Source organism: Pempheris klunzingeri, chromosome 22, assembly GCF_042242105.1.
Source record: "Pempheris klunzingeri isolate RE-2024b chromosome 22, fPemKlu1.hap1, whole genome shotgun sequence".
Taxonomy (NCBI): domain Eukaryota; kingdom Metazoa; phylum Chordata; class Actinopteri; order Acropomatiformes; family Pempheridae; genus Pempheris; species Pempheris klunzingeri.
Genome location: NC_092033.1, coordinates 2,462,012 through 2,482,337, shown reverse-complemented (window position 1 = coordinate 2,482,337; position 20,326 = coordinate 2,462,012). Strand labels below are relative to the sequence as shown.

Here is a 20,326-nt window from a genome sequence, read left to right as displayed (position 1 = left end):
GTAACCTTCAGGATGATCCAGCGGAGCTTTGAGATATTAGAGGGGATTCACTGTGAGGGACTGGGGGTGTTTTCTTTCTGCCCAAAGCTGGTTTGCAGCTGTGAGTCCTGACATCTGTTCTTTTTTTAACAGGGAGCATTATATACATTTGGCTATGTATGGTTTAGCATTTTGTCACCGTTAAAGCTTTCTATGATGATTTACTTCACGGTAAAATACTTTTACTTTGTATTGATTTGTAGTTGACACCTGCCCTGCGTAGCAAAGCATGTGTCCCAATCAAAGAAGCCTCAGAACTGCCTTTTCTAATCCAAGATGGAGGCTGTTAAAACTAGAGCTCCACAGTGAGATACCAGTCGTCACAGCACCTTCAGACTTTTTCATAAACTAAACTCACAATCACTCACAATCACAGCCACATCTTTATCCATCTATGCAAAAACAGACAAAGAGCAACACTTATGTCGAGTCCAATATTCTCTTTTTAGCTCCGGTTTGGACCAAAAAGACCAAAATCAGCTGAAAGACGCTAAAAAAGCTCTGTACTGTGAGTGTGTGTCCATAATCTCTACGTTTTAGAGGAGAGAGCAGCAGTGGCGGACTCATGTGGCAGAGCTGACCTCCACCCAGGAGAAGACGCTGCAAGATAGACTGGCAAGACTCAGGAGATTCAGGGTGAGGATCACACACACACACACACACACACACACACACACACACACACAGCTGACAAACCAACCAGCTGCTGTTTGACATGTTAAATCACTTTAACTGTCTGAGACTCAACACCACAGTGTGACGACTTCAGCGATCACAGAGCCTCTAATGTTTCAAAGCTCTGAGGGTTCCCCGACGCCATCGTCAAATTACAGAGCAGTCGCAGATCAAAGTCACCGATGGGGTGCTGGTTAAAGAGGCCTGTCAGTAGCTCCTTCAGTAAATAGACGTCATGTGAACGGTAGAAAGCCGTCATCAAGTAGTTTGCTTAAACTTCACGTCACTCCGATGGTCTCAGCAGTGATTACTGGGCATCAGTCAATCAAACACTGTGCAAGGGGCCTAAAGACGACCGATAACTACTCAACATTTCTCATTGCACTTTTCTGCACCTGCAGGAGTTCCAGAGGAAGGTGCTAGAAGAGGAGTCAGGGATGGAGGGTGGGGCTGCCAACCTCACGGTCAACCAGATTCTCACCAGGATGTAGATCCTCCATATGAGAAAGGCTGAACGTGCTTTTTCTTCCAACCTTTGTGAAAACATTACTAATGACTAACTGACAAATCCCCAAATTGTTTGTGATTAGACATCAGATGCTCAGACTCGCCCACTACGAACACTGAAGTGACCTCACAGGCAATAGGTGCAGTTTATGTGAGCACAAATCCCCCAAAATCATCCGTTAATCACCAGCGGCTGAAAATCACCCCTGAGTCAGATGAGAAAAATCCCGTAATTATTCTTCATCTGTGTTGTAAAATTTCTGCTCGGTCTCCACGGAGAGACCAGGGTGAGGTCTGAAAGCCACTTTTGGGCCATAAAACATGATTTAAACATCATTTTCTGTGGAATTTTGCTCTAAATATTTCAGGCCCAGGGAGCAGATGAAGGGTTGTGGTGCATCAGGTCAGGACTTGAGTGATTTATCTCACTCCTACTTACATCTACAGCATCTGTGAGCATTTTCCATGCATTCTGGTAAATGTTTGTGTTGGAGTGAATATTAGTGTGTGTTTTTGTGGTTGTGTTTGTGTATTTGAGCTCGTATCTATGCAACTGTATGTGTGTTTTCATATGTTAGGAAAGACGTCCTCACACTTCAGCTCGCAGTGGCTTTCTAAGGTAACTGTGGAGGAAGAAACAGCAGGGAATAGACAGTGACACTAATAAATATGAAGCCTGAAGCTTCAGGTTCACACACACACACAGGCTCACATGCCAAGAGTTGGTCTAGGAGTAGAGACTCCTGTAATTAATCTGTCATCATTCAAATAAAATAATCCCCCTGTTTGAAGGTGCTGGTGGCCAAATGTTGTTACCTATGAGCAGAAGCATGCAAACTGCTGCCAGTTCTTATGCTAAGCTAGGCTAACCAGCTGGTTGTAGTAATTACAGTGAAAACATATCAATCTGAGCGAGAGAGAGAGAGAGAGAGAGAGAGAGAGAGAGAGAGAGAGAGCGCACGTTTCCTAAAAGTTTCAGGAAGATCTCCAAGGACTCGCTGACATTTCTCATCACGTAAAGCTCCATTTAATCAAATCACGTTGTGTGTTTGTAAGCCAACATTAAACTGTCTGTACTTGTGTAGCACATTTGTTACTCTTTTCAGACTCTCAGAGCACTTTCACATTACATTCACCTTTGTCGTACAACATGTGCACTGGAGGAGCCGATTGTCCAATTAATGAACAACCGGCTCTGCAGCCACGACCGAACGAGTCACCTTCACTTCATTGCGGCTACATAGACCCTTCCTTTAAGCCCTAATTTTAATTTTTAGGAGTGAAAATAAAACGTGGCTTTGAAAAAACCATCTGGTAACAAAGAGCCCACATATTTCCCTCAGCAGCAGTTAGTTGCTTTGGCTAACACACAATATTTCATGTCTCAGAGTTTATAGAACATCATTTTAAGTGCAGATCATTTGTTAATATCAAAGTGTTTTTTTAAGGTGAAGGAGACACTCAAAAGAATGAGGTACGATCACACACACTCCTCTGACACATGAATGTATTTACACAGATGGACAGAGAGCAGGGAGGGTCCAGACTGGGATCTCTCTCTGTACGAGAGTGTGAGCTCTGTGTGCACACGTCTCCACATGTGAGTGCATGTGCAAATATGCACATACTATGTTTTGCATATGTATGAAGAGGCTGCGTGTTTTAGTTGTGTGTGCAGACGACATCAGTGTGTGTGTGTGTGTGTGTGTGTGTATAAGGTGTGGTCTGGGTGACACATGAAAGAAATCACATCAGAGTTGTATAGAAGTCTTTCATCTGTATATTAAAAGGGAGAAAAAGACAAAAGGTGTTGACAGAGAGAGAGAGAGAGGGGAGGAGAAGGAGAGACGAGGAGGAACAGGAGTTTCCAGTGTGTCCGATGGAGAAAAGTAGTATAGTACAGAGTATAGTCCAGAGTATAGTACAGAGTATAGTACAGAGTATAGTACAGAGTATAGTACAGAGTATAGTACAGAGTATAGTACAGAGTATAGTACAGAGTATAGTCCTGCCCGAGGCCACAGACATACAGGAACATGAACTCTCTCTTTCCAGCTCGTCATCCTCCGTCTCTCTAAAACACTGCGAGCCTCCTCACCGTTTACTGTTCACACATGTTTCAGCAAAGAGTGCAAACTATTATTCTACCACATAAAAGAGCTCATTATTATTTTTTATTTTTTTTAGTCTGAATTTGTTGGATGGGGAATTATTTTGAGAAAATAAAACCCAGGTGTAAATTTTATGTTTAGAGAATAGCATCTGCACAACAATGTTCTCATTTATTTTTATTTTTTTCACTCTTGGTGAGCAGATCCATCATAATCAGCAGTTCATTTGTTCCCTATTTTTCTCCTCACTTTAAGATGTGCTATAAAACATCCACTCGTTCCACATGAAAAATATTAAGCTATTTTGGTGTTTTTTTGCTGCAGTAAAAAGACCCAGTCAAAGTGAGGGTGAGGGATTTTAATTAATTAATCTGTCTGTTTAACTAGATGCAGGAGAGTAAAGAAGGACTAATCAGGGCAGGCCAGGAATTAGTCAGTGACAGGAAATACTGACAAGAGTGTGTGAGGTCACCAGGGGACACACACACACACACACACACACACACACACACAGTGTGAAACAGCTCTATCTACAGTGTGTCTGCTTTAGCTGCAGACAAACACAGACAGCAACAGAAACAAATCCTTAAAATAAATCAGGTTCTATGGATTAAAAGTTTAGATGTGAAGAGTTTAAATAGATATTTGACACACGTACTAGATACTTTTGCAGTAGCTGATGTTTTCTGCAGGGTAAAGTGAATGTATACTAATACTCTGCTGGGCTGTGACGAGTGAAGACATGTTGCTTGGATAATTGTGAGTTCAACCTGTGTGAGTGTGCGTGTGTGTGTGTGTGTGTAAACAGTAGTCAGCAATGATCTCAGCTGCATGAATCAAACATCCATCGACTGACACGACTCGAGCTCTGAGATCATCGGTGATGTGACTCTACCAGCGGATGAATCAGCTGTAAGACCAGAGGCACTACACCACGAGACAGGAAGCACCGTTTTCCTTCTGCTCACTCTCACCAGCTCTCCCCTCCTCCTCCCCCCTATGGAGTGTGTGAGGGCACAATGTATTAGAGCACACACACACACACACACACACACACACAGCAAAATATTCAAGAGATCACAACGACTGAAAGTGAAACTACGCTGCAGCAAATTTTAGTTACACACAAGACGTCACTTTGAAAGATCAGAGAGGAGCTTTTAACATTTTGGACACATTAAACTTATAAACTTAACTTATAAATAAATATTTTATGTTTATCAGCACCCTGTCAGAGCTTTTCTGCAAGAAAAAAAAAAGATTTATGAACAATTTTTCATTACAGTGCCAGTAAGTTTTTCTTCATGCGGATCCCCAGAGGCAGTATCGCTCTCTTTTCCAGCTGTGTTTGAACGCCTCACTCACTCAGGTTAACATTCAGTTACACACCACTTTCATATAATCTACTGTTTGCAGTTTGCAGCAGGAGGAGCAAAGGTGAAATCAATAGCACTAATGATGGCTCCATATTGGGAAGCAACATGACTCAGTGGGACATTTAATGGTAAGAAGGTCACGATGTGCTGCTCCTGCTCTGACAACACTTGTTTTATTGTCTTTTACTCTACTTTAAAGTTTATTCTTTTTTGCTTTGCCTTCCCACATTTTCAGAATAAATAAAGTCACCTTTTTTAAATCTAACACCAGAATCCAGCTGCTAAAACCACCGTCTGAGGCATAAACTCACCCAAACATCTAGTTTTATTTCTAAATGTTCAGGACTGAACAGGTCACAGGTAATTTAGTGCTATTCTGTTCTCTCTCTGTAAAACATTTAATACTGAACTTTTTGTGTTCTCTCCAAACTTTTGTTCACGTTTAGCACAGCTGGACTCAAAACAGGCTTCACCTAATCCTCCACAGTTGTTCCATCCTTGAAATATCCCATCGATCTCCTCTGTGTCTCTACTGGTAGCGTCTACCTTCATAGGAAGAAGAGAAGGCCATCAGCCTGTCGGTGTGCTGACTGCATCTCATGCTGCTCCAAATTATAAAATCCAAATTATATTATTAAAGTATATTATATTATAATGCATTCCATTATTAATCATATCATATATTAGACTGGTGCACACACAGACTTTCTTTTGTCTCCAAACACTCTCGTATTGTAGTTTTTATTTTGTATTCTATACTTATTTTGCTTTTAAATACCTCTAATTATTCATTTCTATACTGCACTTATTTATATTTATTTCCGTCCTGTTGCTGCAGCAACCGAAGCCCCCCCCCCCACCGAGGATCAATACAAAGGTTTATCTCATCTTAAAGCCGAGTCTCTGGAAACCTAAATATTTACGTGCCTGTGCTCCCTGAGAGCAGGTTTGTCAAATGACCGGACTATAGGCTGCAGTCAGGTCTTCAATTTACTTAATCCTCTTTTACACACACACACACACACACACACACACACACACACACACACACACACACACACACACACACACACACACACACACACACACACACACACACTCCAGACGGACCAGACGGGCTGAGGAGGTTGATGGACGTAGAAAAATCTGCTGCACATCCGAATTGAAGTATTACATCATCATCATCATCATCATCATCATCAGCAGGAGCAGCTTTTTATCTCGGAGCAGGTAACTGATCTCAGGGCTGCTCCCAATAAAAACATCCATACATTCAGCTCCAAAGGTTCGTCCAGAGGCTGACGTGTGGTTCCACTTTGAAGCGAACACATTTCAACAAGAAGAAGCTGACAGATGAGCTAAATGTGAATCCCATGATGTTACATTCAGGATGCTGATGGGCCTGAACGCGTCCGCCACCGCCGAGCAGCTGCTGCTGATCAGGACCTTAATGCTGCCGCCGTGTAAGCATCTTGTGATTGGACACGGCGGCTGCTGAGCCCACGAGTTGTAATTGTGCAGTGTCAGTGTTACAGCTCCTGCACGCTGCAGCGAAGGATGGAGGAGGATGGAGGAGACTTATCGTGGATTCTAACGGCATATTGGGTTTCAGACCTTAAAATCCACATGGATTAACTTCAGCACTATAGCCAAGTACATTTTCTGGTAGAATGGGCACAAAGCAGAGGTCGGTAGATTCACATTCACACACTGTGGTCTCTGTGCTAACCACAGCTCAGGTATGTTGGAGCTGCATGCCAATTTAGCTTTGTGCTGCAAAAATGTTCCTTTACAACACACACACACACATAAAAGCACAACGGCACACACTGCAGGGCACATTAATACTGCAGGGCTACAGATTCCCAAACAGGGGACCCCTTTGACCCCTTGTGCAGCTCACAGAGGCTAATTTGTAGTAATAATATTTGGAGAAATGAAAATATGTTGCTAACAATGTCAGTTTGGACATAAAGTGTGTTGAACAACAGTCAGATTGGAACCACTGGTGCTGATGAGGCTGTTGTTACTCTGCATTTTAAAAAGCTTGGACACAAGGCACTTTGCTTCCTCCTGTTTTTGACTGGGTGATATCTGTAATATGTGAAGTGAAAGTGACTCAAACTCAAGCAAACATTCAGAATTGACTCATTATTCAGTGCTGCAAACGTTCAGTACACACCTGTTCAAATGATGGACGTCATGTGCTGAACAAAAGGCTCCTCTCCCCATGTAGGAGTCTCACCTACTTTTCTAAACTCAAACACAAAGTGTCAAAAAAAAAAAAACCTCCAAAATTTAACTCTGCAGACAGGAAGTGATGTCAGTGTTGCATTCAGGGAAAATCAGTGAATCAGAGCTCTTATATGGCCAGGTCACAGAAAGGTCTGCACCTTATTCCATGCATTGTTGACAGAGACTCTGAGTGCTTTGGTACATTAAAAGGAAGAAGCACACAGCTCAGCAGGAGACAATATGACAAACACTCATTTACTTGAAGAGATTAGTGATGTTCACAGTACATTTTATGACAAAAAGCATGTCCACGGTGTTACATATTGCTTTTTCTAAAGTTTCTACCTACACTAAACCATCTGATCAGTTGCTCTAAAGCTATTAACAGAGCTTTCAAACTCTCAAGCCAAGACATCTGGGAGACACCTGAAGGGCTTTCTGTCTAGAACAATGAACAGAAACGCTGTTTATTCCAGCCACCATGTTCTCCATCCAATAAAACTCCCAGCTTCCATCGTGTGCCTGCTCAGTGATCACGGTGCATAAAAATGACAGCCTCTCTCCTTTCATGGTACCATGTCTCACAGATTTAAAATTTAAAATTGCTGCCGTGCTACGATGTAACAGGGTGCAAGAAGTGGAAGATGAAATGTTTCAATAAAAGCACTGAGGAAAGAATTACTGCACAATACTGGCTACCTGTTTAAAGCTGCAAATGCCAGTGAGAGGTAGTTTAAAACTGTTTGGGAAACAGCCGTGAGTTTGCTCTTAAAGTCTTAATTCATTTCTTTATGGGAGAAAAAAGCCCACACAAAGTCTAAACCTTACCAAGTATTAAAAGACTTTTTACAGTATCACATATGTAGAAATGACTGTTTCAGAGTTTTTGTAAACTAGTTCAAAAGTTTTTTAAATGCATTAAGCAGCTTGTGACCACAGTGTGGCTGAAATACTTTCAGAAACTCTCCAGAACACAGTCCTGATCTCCCAGCATCATATCAAGTTGTTTTAGGAAATACACATTTGGCAGAAACAGTGCAGCTTGAGCATCCAAATGAAGTTGTGTGTTTCTAGAAACTTTACAAATGCAGGATAAATCTTTATCTGCTTTTATTTCTGCTTTGGTCTCCACCGCTTCGTGAGAGTTTTCTAGGGCTAGAAAGGACTTTACATTTAATTAGAGTTTATTTTTAAAACAATATCTTGGAGCAGCGGACTTGCTTTTGTATTTCTGTCTGTACTAGAGCAACCAGTAGTGAAGTGAGGTGTAAAAAAGCAGAGATTTTGGCAGGATTCATCCACAAGCAGCTGCCGTTTTTATGCACCTGGTCAACCAACAGCCAAGAAGAATCCAGTAAACACCAGTAAAGACACGGTGTTCCTTTATATGCTCTCGCCTCTGGTGCCCAAAGATAAAAGGAGTCCGTACATGTGGGATCATCTGCTGTCACATTGGTTGCAATGCCACATTTTAGCAAGCACAGAAACCTGCTTCAGCCTCCTAAGTTTATTGTTTTCTGTGGAATTTTCTTTTGGCCAGCACACCTCACAAGATATACCTGGCCAAAAATAAATAAATAAATAAAAAAAAGAACAGATCAATGAGATAAAAGCAAACAGTTCACACAACTTTTTAAAATTATTTCATAATCCATCTAACAATCATGTACTTAAGAACTTCTACACCAGCTTACACAAGGTAAGGATCAGGTAAGGATGGACGTTTCTCTTCTTGAATGACGGAAAACCAATATAATAACACCACTATCACAATTTTCTTCTCCTAATTAAAGTCCATGTGAAAACATACATAGTTAATAGTCTGTCACTGCGTTTCTAACTGAGCGGACAGACGTCGTGTTTTGTGTTGTACTGGAAACACAAAAGCAGTTACAAGGCCTCTGAAACAGCACTGAAGGTTTACGGCGTGTCGGCACGTTAACACCCTAACAAGAGCTGGATATGGTGCTCAAAGATGGAGCCTGCTCAATCTGGTGACGCAGCTCACCCAGTTTTTACCCCCAGATGGTTTAGATACCAGACGCACTGGCAGCAGGACTGACTCTGACACAGCCAGGTCTCTTGACACATCCGTGGTTAAAGTTGAACTGAAGTTAAAATTAAAGTTTGATAAAAAAAAAAATAAAGAAAATCTGCTTAAAGTAGACTTGTGTACTTGTTTGGACAAAATAGTACTTAGTGTCATGATATGAGGAGCTGAGGTTTACAGACTACCTGCTGCTCAGAGTTTTGACAGTCTGCTGATTTACAAAAAAACAACTCTGGACCCAAGAGAGACGGCCAGCGCTGGCTAGACCCCTTTCTTTCTACAATGCATGACTAACAGAGTGTGCAGGAGCTGCAGAGGAATCAACACGTGTTCATAATATGACCACAAGTACAGAGAAAGGGTCAGTTCTAGTGTTAGCAAGCTAGGCTAATTAGCTTCTACTTCCTGAGGAAAAATCTAGCTCGCTGGCTTCCACTTCTGAGTGAAACATGAGTGACATGTGACGGCACGATGGCTCCTCCAAATGACTGAGTGTTGTGAATGAATGACTGCAGACCAACAGTGATCATGATTGTAGGCTACACAGCTATAACATGTTCTAATAATGGTGCCTTCAAATGGGGTCGTGTTTACCGCCGCCATGAAAAGAATTTACCAATTTTCTCAGTTATTCAATGGTAAAAATATTTCAATTTTAGATGTATAGTTTTCGTTAGAAGCCTAATTTTAGTTGTTAACCTTGGTGGCTTCTAGACGCCGACAGTAAGGAGATCAATGGCGAGCACATTAAGTTAACAACGTCCCATGTCGTAAGCACGAGGCTCCATTAGAAGGCACTGTAAGAAGTGTACTACGGAGGTTAATGTGTTAATGTGTAAGAAATTCTCACCGGGAAGTAAAGACGCTGTTTCCACTTAAAAAACAGATGAATAAAAAGCAACTATTTCATCCTTTCTTGGAAAATGATGCACAACAGCTGTCATTAATAGCTCATATTTCCTTAAACAACAAGAGAGAATTCAAATTTCAGTTTGACTTTAACATAGAAAAGCTAATTTAATTAGCATGCTAATAAGTTGTTAACAACTAAGATAGGATGTTAGCTGGCTAACAAGCTGTTATTATCTATACAATCAGTCAGATGTATCAGTGATGATGTGCAAAATAAAATCTGTTGACAGTCTGTGTCCAACATGGCCGCCTGAGGTTTACGTGACACCAGTTTTATTCTATGTGAGATCTTCTATTCAGGCGGTGGGATTTATTACTCACCAGCAGGAAAGTCAGAGTGTACGGCCTGGTATTTCATAATGAAGGAGTGTTGATGAAGTTGTATTGACAATAAAAAAATGTCTCCTATTCACAGTTTGCCAAAGAGTTGGCTTCCTCTTTGCACCCAGAAGTTATTAAGTGTACTTATTAAGTCAGTCTGAACTCGACTGCCATAAAAGTCCGCCTGGCTAACAGGAAACACCTTCACAGATCATATATTTTCTAAATCTATAGCATGGACTGGAATCTACGAGTGGCATACAACAGCGCACCACATTGGCATGTGCACCCTTCCACTGAACACACAGGAACAACAATCAGCAGATATGTACCGACTAACACTACAATTTTTTTCGTAAAGTCTGAAAATGATTCAAAGCGATTCCTGAATTTTATGCACAAAAAAAAAAATAATAATAATAATCAGCTGGAACACAGAAGATTGAGGCTCCTGTGTGCTTTCAGTACTACATGTATTGAAAAGTACAGAAAATTGGGTATGTTGTCGCTGCTACACATTCTGTCAAAAACAAAAATACATAAAGAGCATAAGCACATATAGAAGAAGAAGTGAGACGGTCCCCAGCCCTAGTAATGAGCCGAGCGTCCATCCATCCATCCGTTTGAGTTCAATCTGTCCACTTAAGAGTTCTTTCTTTATCTCTCTTCCTGTAATATTCAGCCTAACACAGTAATTATTGCTTGTCTACGCTATGAAGCAAGTGTGCCTCACTAAATAATTTATTTTTACCAAAAAGTAAAAATTGTAACACTTTATCAGGTGAACAGTCAGTTCAAGTAAGGACAACACACAGACGCCCATTCAACCGGCGTGGACTCTGCACATTCAACCAATGAATTCAAATTCGTTGAAAATGATCCTGTGATTTTCTGTTGTTGTTGTTGTTGTTGTTGTTGTTTGTTTGTTGTTGGAATCACAGCACTACTGCATCACACACACCAGGACACACAAGATACAGGCGAAGACATCACCCCAGCAACACGCTCTCCAGTCCTGAGGCCCGGCTGAAGCATCCCTGCAGACGTACGCTTCACATTTCACACCGCCGTGTGTCTCAAATTCTCATTTTCACTTTTGGGCGATGGTTGAATATTCCTGGTGAACTGGCTGAAGCTGGCAGCCCTGCACCTCGTCCTCGGCCCGCCTCCATCTCCAGCCGAGCCCTGCGTCGGACCCGGGGGTAGAGTACTGTAGCGGCTCGGGATGGGGATGCCCTGGCCCGTGTGGAGCGTGTGGCTGCCCGGGTGGAGGGTGGCGTCCTTAGAGAAGAGACTCTGGATGAGCTGGAATTTTTCCTTCTCTTCCCGTAAGAAGAGGTCGACCAGGAGCTTCTTCTCCCGTTTGAGCTGCTCCACGATGGTTTTGGGAACGTCCGGGATCACCCAGGCGACCACGAGGCTGAGGAACATCACCAGATTCTGGAGGAGGGACAGAGGGGAGGATGGATGAATGAGAGGGATGACAAAAATAACTTTAAGGATATATTTGTTTATATTTTGGCAAACATTAAAAGGATGCAGAATTAGCCATTAGCAGTTCCTGTCACACTGGATTACTTTAATCCTGAAGAAAACTTAAAGACATGATGATCCCCTCAGGAGTGTTTTCATCATTTTTATGCAGATTAAAGGCCACTGGTTCACGATGGACACTGGGGAAAAGATATCCTCTGAAAGTTTTTTGGTAAATCACGCTGAATTGGTCAGACTTGTGCTGCGACTCAGAGAAGAAGCATGAATTTCTCTGCAAATGGCGGCAATCGGTTAACATTGTAAGACATTTCCTGCACTCTGTTCGTGTGTCTGACACTTGAGGGTGATTTGTCTGCAGAGGTAATGAGGAGAAACTCGTACGACTGCTTTGGTGTCAAAGGACATTTGGTAGACATGTGTTAGTGAGGCGTGCAAGGGGAAAGAGCTGTTTATCACACGAGCTGCTCGCTAACTCACCGAGGCATCTGGTCATGATGAGGGGACAGCGTGATCGACCCAGGGCCACACATATGCACACACACTCTTTTTATCATACTAATCAGATGAAGTCAACTGCAGAAACACCAGCACAAACGAAACCCACCTATGTAAAGCAGCTTAATCATACTGCAGAGTAAATGATATACCGTGACCAGACAAGTCATATTGTGCCTGTTGTTGCTTTCTAGAGACGTGAACTGATTAGAATTAGCATCAGCCTGTTAAGAAAACACAATGAGCTCATACCTGGAACAATATGACGAAAGCCAGTCTAGCGGCCAAGACGCACCAGTACTGCTTGGAGAACGTGTAGGCGTTTGAAGACCAGGGGGGTTCCCTGTAGTCTTTATACCTGGAACAGAGCACACACACACAGGAGGCAGTGTTAATGCTGATGACAGTGTTTCCTGCTTGGGTTGAAAGTGTCGTGCTGTTTTAGCTGACAGGTGATTGCAGGGAGATGCAGTGCAGAGTTGGAGAATCTTTCCTTCTCCACTATTGTTTTCATCCAAACTGATTTATCTTCACCTGGCTGAGACGTAGCCTCATTAAAACCAGTCCTCCGCTCTGCTTGGGACTCGACTCAAAGCGCAATAAACTTTATTGGGATTCCTTTCCTTTGTTTTCATTGTAGTAAACACTCTTTATTGTGCTGGCAAAACACACAGCAGAAAATTCAAACCACATGTGAAGTGAAATGAAAACGAGGACAAGGAATCATAGAGAGAGAGAGAGAGAGAGGCAGGAGAATGAGAATAGATGAAGTGAGAGAGTGAAAGGAAATGAAGAGAGATGTGGTTGAGAAATAGCAGAAGGCGTGACGAGATAATATAAATAATCACTGACGGATAAAAGGATGTATTTTGTTTGGAGACGTCCTGTTGGATGAAACACAACTGCACACGACTGATGTTTGACTGAGCAGGTCACACACACACACACACACACACACATTAAACAGCTGTATATCTAGTCATCTAACTAAAACAGAAGGAGTCTCATTTTCATCTTCATCTGATCGACTTGCTGAGGACCCGACGAAGCGCCGTGTCCCAATAGAAGTACACATTGAGCGGCCTCTCTGAACGGCATGCTGGGTAAAGCCTGCTGTAGAGTCTGGTATCACATGTCTGTTGAATAAATGAAAACTAATAAAAGTCTCTAATTGTTGTCTGGTAAACAGTGACAACAAAACCTCAGCCACTTCCTGCCTCCTGCCAGACAAATAGTTTGGCATAAAAGTAAACTCCCCATAAAACCGCATCATTTGTCTGTCATCATTGTTGTTTACTCGGCTGTGATCCAAAGTCTTAAGGCAACACATATCGGCTTTTAACGCGTAAAACAGTCGCAGCAGCTAATTGTTCCTTTATTGAATGTTTGTAAGAGGGATGCTTGACATTCTGGTTTTCCTTAATTGTGACAACGAAGTCACCGTTTCCTCGACGAACCAGATAATAGATGACACAGATCACTGGTTTCCTCCCAGACATTTACTGTGCTTGTGTTTCACACTTTGATGGCCTCCGCTCTGCACGGCTGCTGGCTGGCTGCAGCAGAAACACACTCCGCTAATGTCTCCGCTAATGTTTGCTGCTTCAGTGTTTCCCTCTTTGCTCTGTGCGTTCAGCGGCTCATCAACATGTCACGGTTTAATCACCTCCTCTTCTTCTTCTTCCTCTTCCATGTCTGGAACACTGAGTCTTTTTGTTGGACCATGTGCTTGCATCTTGGCAGTTTACTTGATTTTGACCCTGATGTCTGTCTTAATGTACTGATGCTGGCTGGAGGCCCAGTCTATCTATATAATGCTGACCTTTGTCTGTAAATCTGAGTCTGTTTTATCTTATCTATCCATCAATTCTGCCTAAAGATGTCCTCGAGATTAACAGCGTGATGGACTGTCCCCCCCCAGCTCTTGCCTTGAAAGGAATGTTATATGTTGTGCTTTGCATCCCACAGGAAAAGGGCAACTCTTTAAAAATAGAAAGGAGCCACGGTGCAGACTGTAAATAAGGAATAAAACTCTTGCTTTTTGTTTTATTTTTGATGAATTTCATCTTGTGTAGCAGGTTTTTAAGCAGGTATAGACCCCCCCCCCCCCCCCGCCCAGCCAACACTAATGTTGATCCAGCTGTGGTCTTTTATATTTCCATATGCGGATGACTGACTACATCCAAATAGTTACAGATATTATAAATAACCCCTGACGCTGAGCTTAAAGAGGTTGAGCCCCTCATTATGTTATGGAGTGACTGCATCCAACAGGAAACAGCTTGGTTACGCTCGCTTGGCTGTGTACCAGGAATTATTGAGCACAAACGTACACAATAAGTCACTGAGAGCAAATGTTTGTCCAGAAATGTTAATCCTCTTGATTCTCCTTTCTAATAATTCTTCTTTTTATCAACTTTATGGCCTTTTTCAGAGAGCGGACAGAGACAGAAAATAACAAAACATCAATCTTTTTCTCCTTTAAACTCCAGATTTTGGGATTTATTTGTATTTTCTATTCTTTATTCTTTTGTCCGGCTGCCACGGGCTCCATTTCTCCACCTTGTTTTTGTCCTACAGGCTGCTAATGCAACATCTGCAGTCTGTGCACTTCATTTACAGTTTTTTTGTGTTGCAGCAGAAGAATCATATGTGACTCAGCTGACTCGGTGCATGATAGCAGCCTGTCACAACAAATAAGGGAAAGATTCAGTAATGTTGAACCAATATTTGTTTCTAGTGAGACAACAAAGCAAAACCAAAATGGGACCAAGGCTATACAATGAGCTAATTGTGTAAATAAACAGCTGAGGAATCTTGAATGTTTTTATTTATGTGCAGTAGATCCTTTAGTCCCCCAAGACTTGAAGTAAAACTGGATTTCTCTGATATTACTCTGACTGGTGCAGCGTCACAACGAGCCACTCGCAGATATCACTGCTAGCAGCAGCTTCACACCGCACTTCCTGAGCAAGACACCAACCGTGATGCAACGGTTTTAATACCTAATAGTGACAGCTATTTGGGACCAGGCTATTTCCAGGAACTGAGACTTTCTTAACTTGCAAAATTATCTTTGAAATTGTCAAACATCATGAGTGCGATTCATGACACAATTCAGACAGGATAAAAAAAATCATCTGTCTCTTGCTGTTGACTAACGCACATATCTTTTTAGGACTTTAGATAATAAGAAAATAGGAAAATAATATAATATATAAATAGTACTGATGACTGAGTGCCATTTAGCTGTGACACTGTCATGACTTACTGGGACACCTGAGTCATTATTAATGCTTCTCCTATCGGGTCCATCAGACAAATCAAAGCAGGACTAAAATAGAAATGATCATTTCAGGTTAGATTTCACACCGTTAAGCTTAAAGCAGGATTTAAAACTTGATATGTTTTTTTTTTTTAATGGATGAGAACAGAAAAGGAACACTGGAAACTGTCTGTTCCAGTAAACAGGCAGCAGTTTAACACGACGTGACGCCTCAGATCAGCGTTTTAGATGAAGACAACTGACGCCCACACACACACTGAGAGAGTTCCTCTCTGATTGAGCTGTCTCGCTGACTAGCAGTATAGAAATAGTAGAGCGGGAGGGCGAGGTGTGTGTGTGTGTGTGTGTGTGTGTTAGCGGTCCTATGGTGTCTGATTCCTTCTCCTTATACAGTCATGAGTGAGGAATGCTGCCTGTGAGAGTCAACTCGTCTCTCTCTCTCCCTCTCTCTCTTTTTTTTTCTTCTTCTTCTTCTTTGATCTATTCATCTCTCTCTCCCTCGCTCGCCAATATTTTACAGTATTTTGTTGTGGATCAACTTCCAAAGTATCAGGACAGCCTCCCGTCCCGCTCTGCCCCAGTCGATTTCACCTCACTTCCCTTGGTGGACTTAATATTTTTTTTATCAAAGAATATTTTTTCTCCCTCTTTCTCTCCTCGTGTGTGTGTGTGTGTGTGTGTGTGTGTGTGTGTGTGTGTTGTCTAGACGCTCCATGTTTGGTTATAATAGTGGAACTCGGCAGCAACTGGAGCATCTAACTCAATATTCTTTCATAAGACCTCTCAATGAGATTACAGCTAGTAGACTTGAGAACATGAGTGTGTGTGAGTGTGTGTGTGTGTGTGTGTGTGTGTGTGTTCCTGAGAGTTCCTGCTGCCAATACAGTGCCTCCTGGGATCCAGGAATAAATTCTCAGACAGACAAGGGTCAGGCCATTCCCATCCCTAAAACAAACACACACACAAACACACACGCACACACACACACACACACACCCTTCATGGCAGCACATGGCTGCTCTCAGGTAACGTTACGGCAGAGAAATGAGTTAAAACAACAGCAGCAGCATCTTTCTGTCCCTCTTGTTGCTCTTTCCACAAAGCTGTTAGCGGTGACAGGTCTGACAGGCGTCCTGCTGACTCTCATCCAAAACCACTTCCTTCTATCTGCAGTTAATCACTTCCCCCACGAGAAAAAACACTGAAGGTCCAAACTTTCCACCCAACATGTGTCTCATTACTCTCCGACAGGTACGAGGTCACTAATCACGCTGCAGTCCGTTTCAAATTAGGAGAAAAACAGCATTAAAAACCCCTTGAAGCCAACGAGGTGTCTGTACAGTGACTGTAGCCACAGGAACACACAGCTGTCTCACACATGTGTTTAGTCCACATACAGTGTTTGGAAATAACACATTAGGAATAAAAACCCCACAGCGTCACAGCACAAGCATTATTATATCTCAACAACCTTGTGCACACACTCATGATCTCCAGAGGATGAATCATGTAGACTTCCCCTGATTTTCCCTCTAGCGCCAACATGTGATTAACACTTTGATTTGGTGATGTCCTGACATTTCCTCTGTTGCACCACGAGGTTCATATTCATGGTTTTGAATGCTTCAACAATGATTACATGGGTTGCTGTGAAGTTTGGCAGATAAGTGCCCCCCACAGGATTAACTGGTATTCATCAGGTCAAGATTTAAAAACAAAAACGATGATGGTGAGCATATGCCAGCTAAAAATCAGTGTGGCAGCATGTTGATGTTAACATTTAGCACAGAGTGACACTCTGAGCTGCCCTAATGAGGCGCTGTGACACCCATCCATCCATCGTCCATTGGGCGAGAGGCGAGGTCACCCTGGACTGCTCGCTGACACACAGAGACACACAAACATTCACAGTCACAGTCACCAGTTAACCTGGAGAACCCACAGGGTGAACAGAAAGGTTCAACACCTGGATTCAGACCTGGAGCCTGCTTGCTGTGAGGCACCGTGCTGCCCCGGTGATCAATTACAGGCAAATCATCCATCCAACCTTTATTTTAGCATTCAAAACTGTATTAAAATCAGTTACTATACCCATGAGTACACTTTCACTCCACTACATGTGAAAGATTTCTTTTCCTCTCTACAATGCAACAAGTCGTACGCTGATTTCATCACACCAGAAAAAAATAAAACGATTATAGTAAACTCCTCCTCCCCCTGCTTCTCTTATTGTTTGGGATTTTTGAGTTTCATATTGTGTTTAAATGTTTGCTCAAACACAAACTGGACCGTCAACCTGAGAAAGCATGTCAAAACATTTTAAAAGAAGTTGTCTGTGTTGTGCAATGGTTGGTCAAATTATTTTATTTTAATGGGTTTGCATGTTATTGTGTTGAGACCAGATCCTGTGTTCAGCTGTTTCTAAAGGCTGTAAGCTCATAATAGGTTCTGTAAGAAAGAATTGTCATCAAAAACAAAAAGCCAGACCTCCTGAACTTTAACTCCATTTTTATCGGAGCAGCATTCATACTCTGAATTACTCTGATGTTTTTACATTTATTCCTGAACTCAGTTTATTTTGGAACCAATTGCTTCTGAATGAAGAATACGAATTTTCTAGGAAACGTCGTAAACAGGAATGACATGATAATCCATCTCGCTGCTCTTTGGCCTCTGCTTGCTGATTTGAGTGTGATTACAGCCAACTTGCTGTCAGTTCTGCTACCATAATAGTATTTTTTTTTAAAGTCTCGTCAAGGAAGGAAGGGACAATGTTGAGCAACACATGAAGCCTGCTAATCACATGAGTTTGTGGTTAACTTGTCCTGTCTCTTGTCTTTATTATCCTTAATTCATCTGCTGACGTTGTGTATGTGTTCTTTGTGTTCTGTAAATCACTGTAAAGCTTCCTGGCCAAATATAATCTGATTTAAAGGTAATTGATGTCAGTACATGACAGGAATGCAGAGAAAAACTGTATCCCTGAAGGAAATTCCCCTTTTTTCCCTTTTCTCTTGCCCCCTCCACATGGAGGTCCGAGGTCAGCCAAATTACAGACTGATAGCGATTTAATATTTGTTCCATTATAACTCAGCAGGGGTTTGGACCTGGTTTTACCTGGTCAGCTTCAATTTTACAATTTTGTCCTTAAGGAGCTTTTTCTACTGTTTCTTAGAAATAAACTTGTTTTTAAAAGCAAGAGAAAAGACCAGTTGTTGTATTATTATGTGGATAAAGTTGCATTCCTGATATAAGAAGGTTTCCTCACACTTGGATCTGTGTGGTGCATCAATTTATTAATAAGCTCTCGGTCTGTCAGGGCATACATGAAACAAAAATAGACAGGCAGGTAGGAATACCCAGCATGCAGCACACCTGTGTGCATGGTGGAAGAGGAGATCTATTCAGAGCAACAGTGCAGCATCACAGGGGTTAAACTATGATCATTTCCTCCAGGTGACTGACAGAATATCACAGTTACTAAAAGCAGTTTTCCTTTTGTTTCTGCTGTATTTCTATCTATAATTTCTATGTGATAATGTCCATAACCAACTGTAATAACTGCACTGCTTCCTTTAGCTGCTGCATCTGTTTATTATTTGCAGCTGGAACATCCTGAGAGACGAAAGGAGGAAATGTTTGCCCTTCATGTGTGGCTGATATAAATCAGAACTGAGGGACTGATTGAGGCTGCGCTGCATGTGGTCCTTCAAGAGTAAAAACTAAAATAGTCTGGAGCAAAGTTTTCCTGACAAGTTTTTACCACCAAGCAGAATTCTTAGTTTAGTTTTTATTCAGCGCTCATTTAGCTCGGGGAATACAGTAGCGAAAACATGAGTGCAGAGTACAGTGATGCTCTGCCCACTGATGCAGAAACTGCAGGTCGTCACACTGCTGTTTTTAAATGTAATTAAAGATTTAATACCTTAGTGGTGGGCCTCTATCACACCATCCATCTCTGTATCCATCCATCTGCCCTTCCTGTCTTTCCTCTGTTATCTCCAAATCTCTCCATGCTATTCTATTCTCTCCTTTATTTTCCGTTCAGTAACATCCCTCATCTCTCCATTTCCTGTTTGACACCAATCATCCATCCATTTATCAATTCCTGACCTCCTTTTGTGCCCCCTGCCGATGTCCACCCACACAACTGCAAACCCCAAATTAACTGGGTCAGAGAGAAAGAAAGAAAAAGAAAGAAAGGAACTGTCTGGACCATCTGACATGAGCTGAATCATTAGCCTGGAGGCCAGAGGCGTTGTCCACTGCATAGGCAGCCAGTACACTGCCTAAACACAGTCTGTACATACACTGCACACACACACGCCCTTATGGGAACACCCTTGAGCCAATTTCATGCCTGTAAGCACTCAAGGCGTTCAGTATGTCGCCGTGTTTGAGACATGACGTACCACACTACTTTGACACAAAGGCCGTATTCTTGCATTGTAAATCCGCCTTATGTAACAGCAGGTTGGCCTCTATCTATGTGGGCGCCGGCATCCGTGACCTTTTCTTCCACAGCACTTTATACTGATATTATGAAAGAGATGCTTGCCACTGGCATGAGTGAAAACGCATAAGGCCAAACAATAGTGCACTGTCTTTTTTGGGCTGATCGCACTGAGCTCTCTGGTGTTGTGGCACACTTTCTCTCACATCCTCTCTGGACGCCTCAGGATTCAGAGGGACTTACTTCTGTTTGCATGAAGGTGTGAGTGACAGCCTTAACCCCCCGCCTACACCTCCAACCGAAAACCTGTCTGTCGGTCGTTTGACGGGTAATTCTCAGATTAAACGGGCGTTCGGCGCATTAGCAGCTAAG

General features: G+C 42.2%; 1 protein-coding gene across 1 annotated transcript in view; it reads right to left on the bottom strand.

Moving 5' to 3' along the window:
* Nucleotides 1-11,285: 11,285 nt before the first annotated feature.
* The window catches only part of ano2b (anoctamin 2b), a 55,189-nt gene continuing 46,148 nt past the window's right edge, over nucleotides 11,286-20,326 (bottom strand). The window contains exons 28-29 of the mRNA XM_070853555.1: nucleotides 12,468-12,573; nucleotides 11,286-11,666 (exon numbers count right to left, since the gene is read on the bottom strand). Of these exons, the coding sequence (XP_070709656.1) occupies nucleotides 11,286-11,666; nucleotides 12,468-12,573 (487 nt within the window). The remainder of the gene's footprint in view (nucleotides 11,667-12,467; nucleotides 12,574-20,326) is intronic.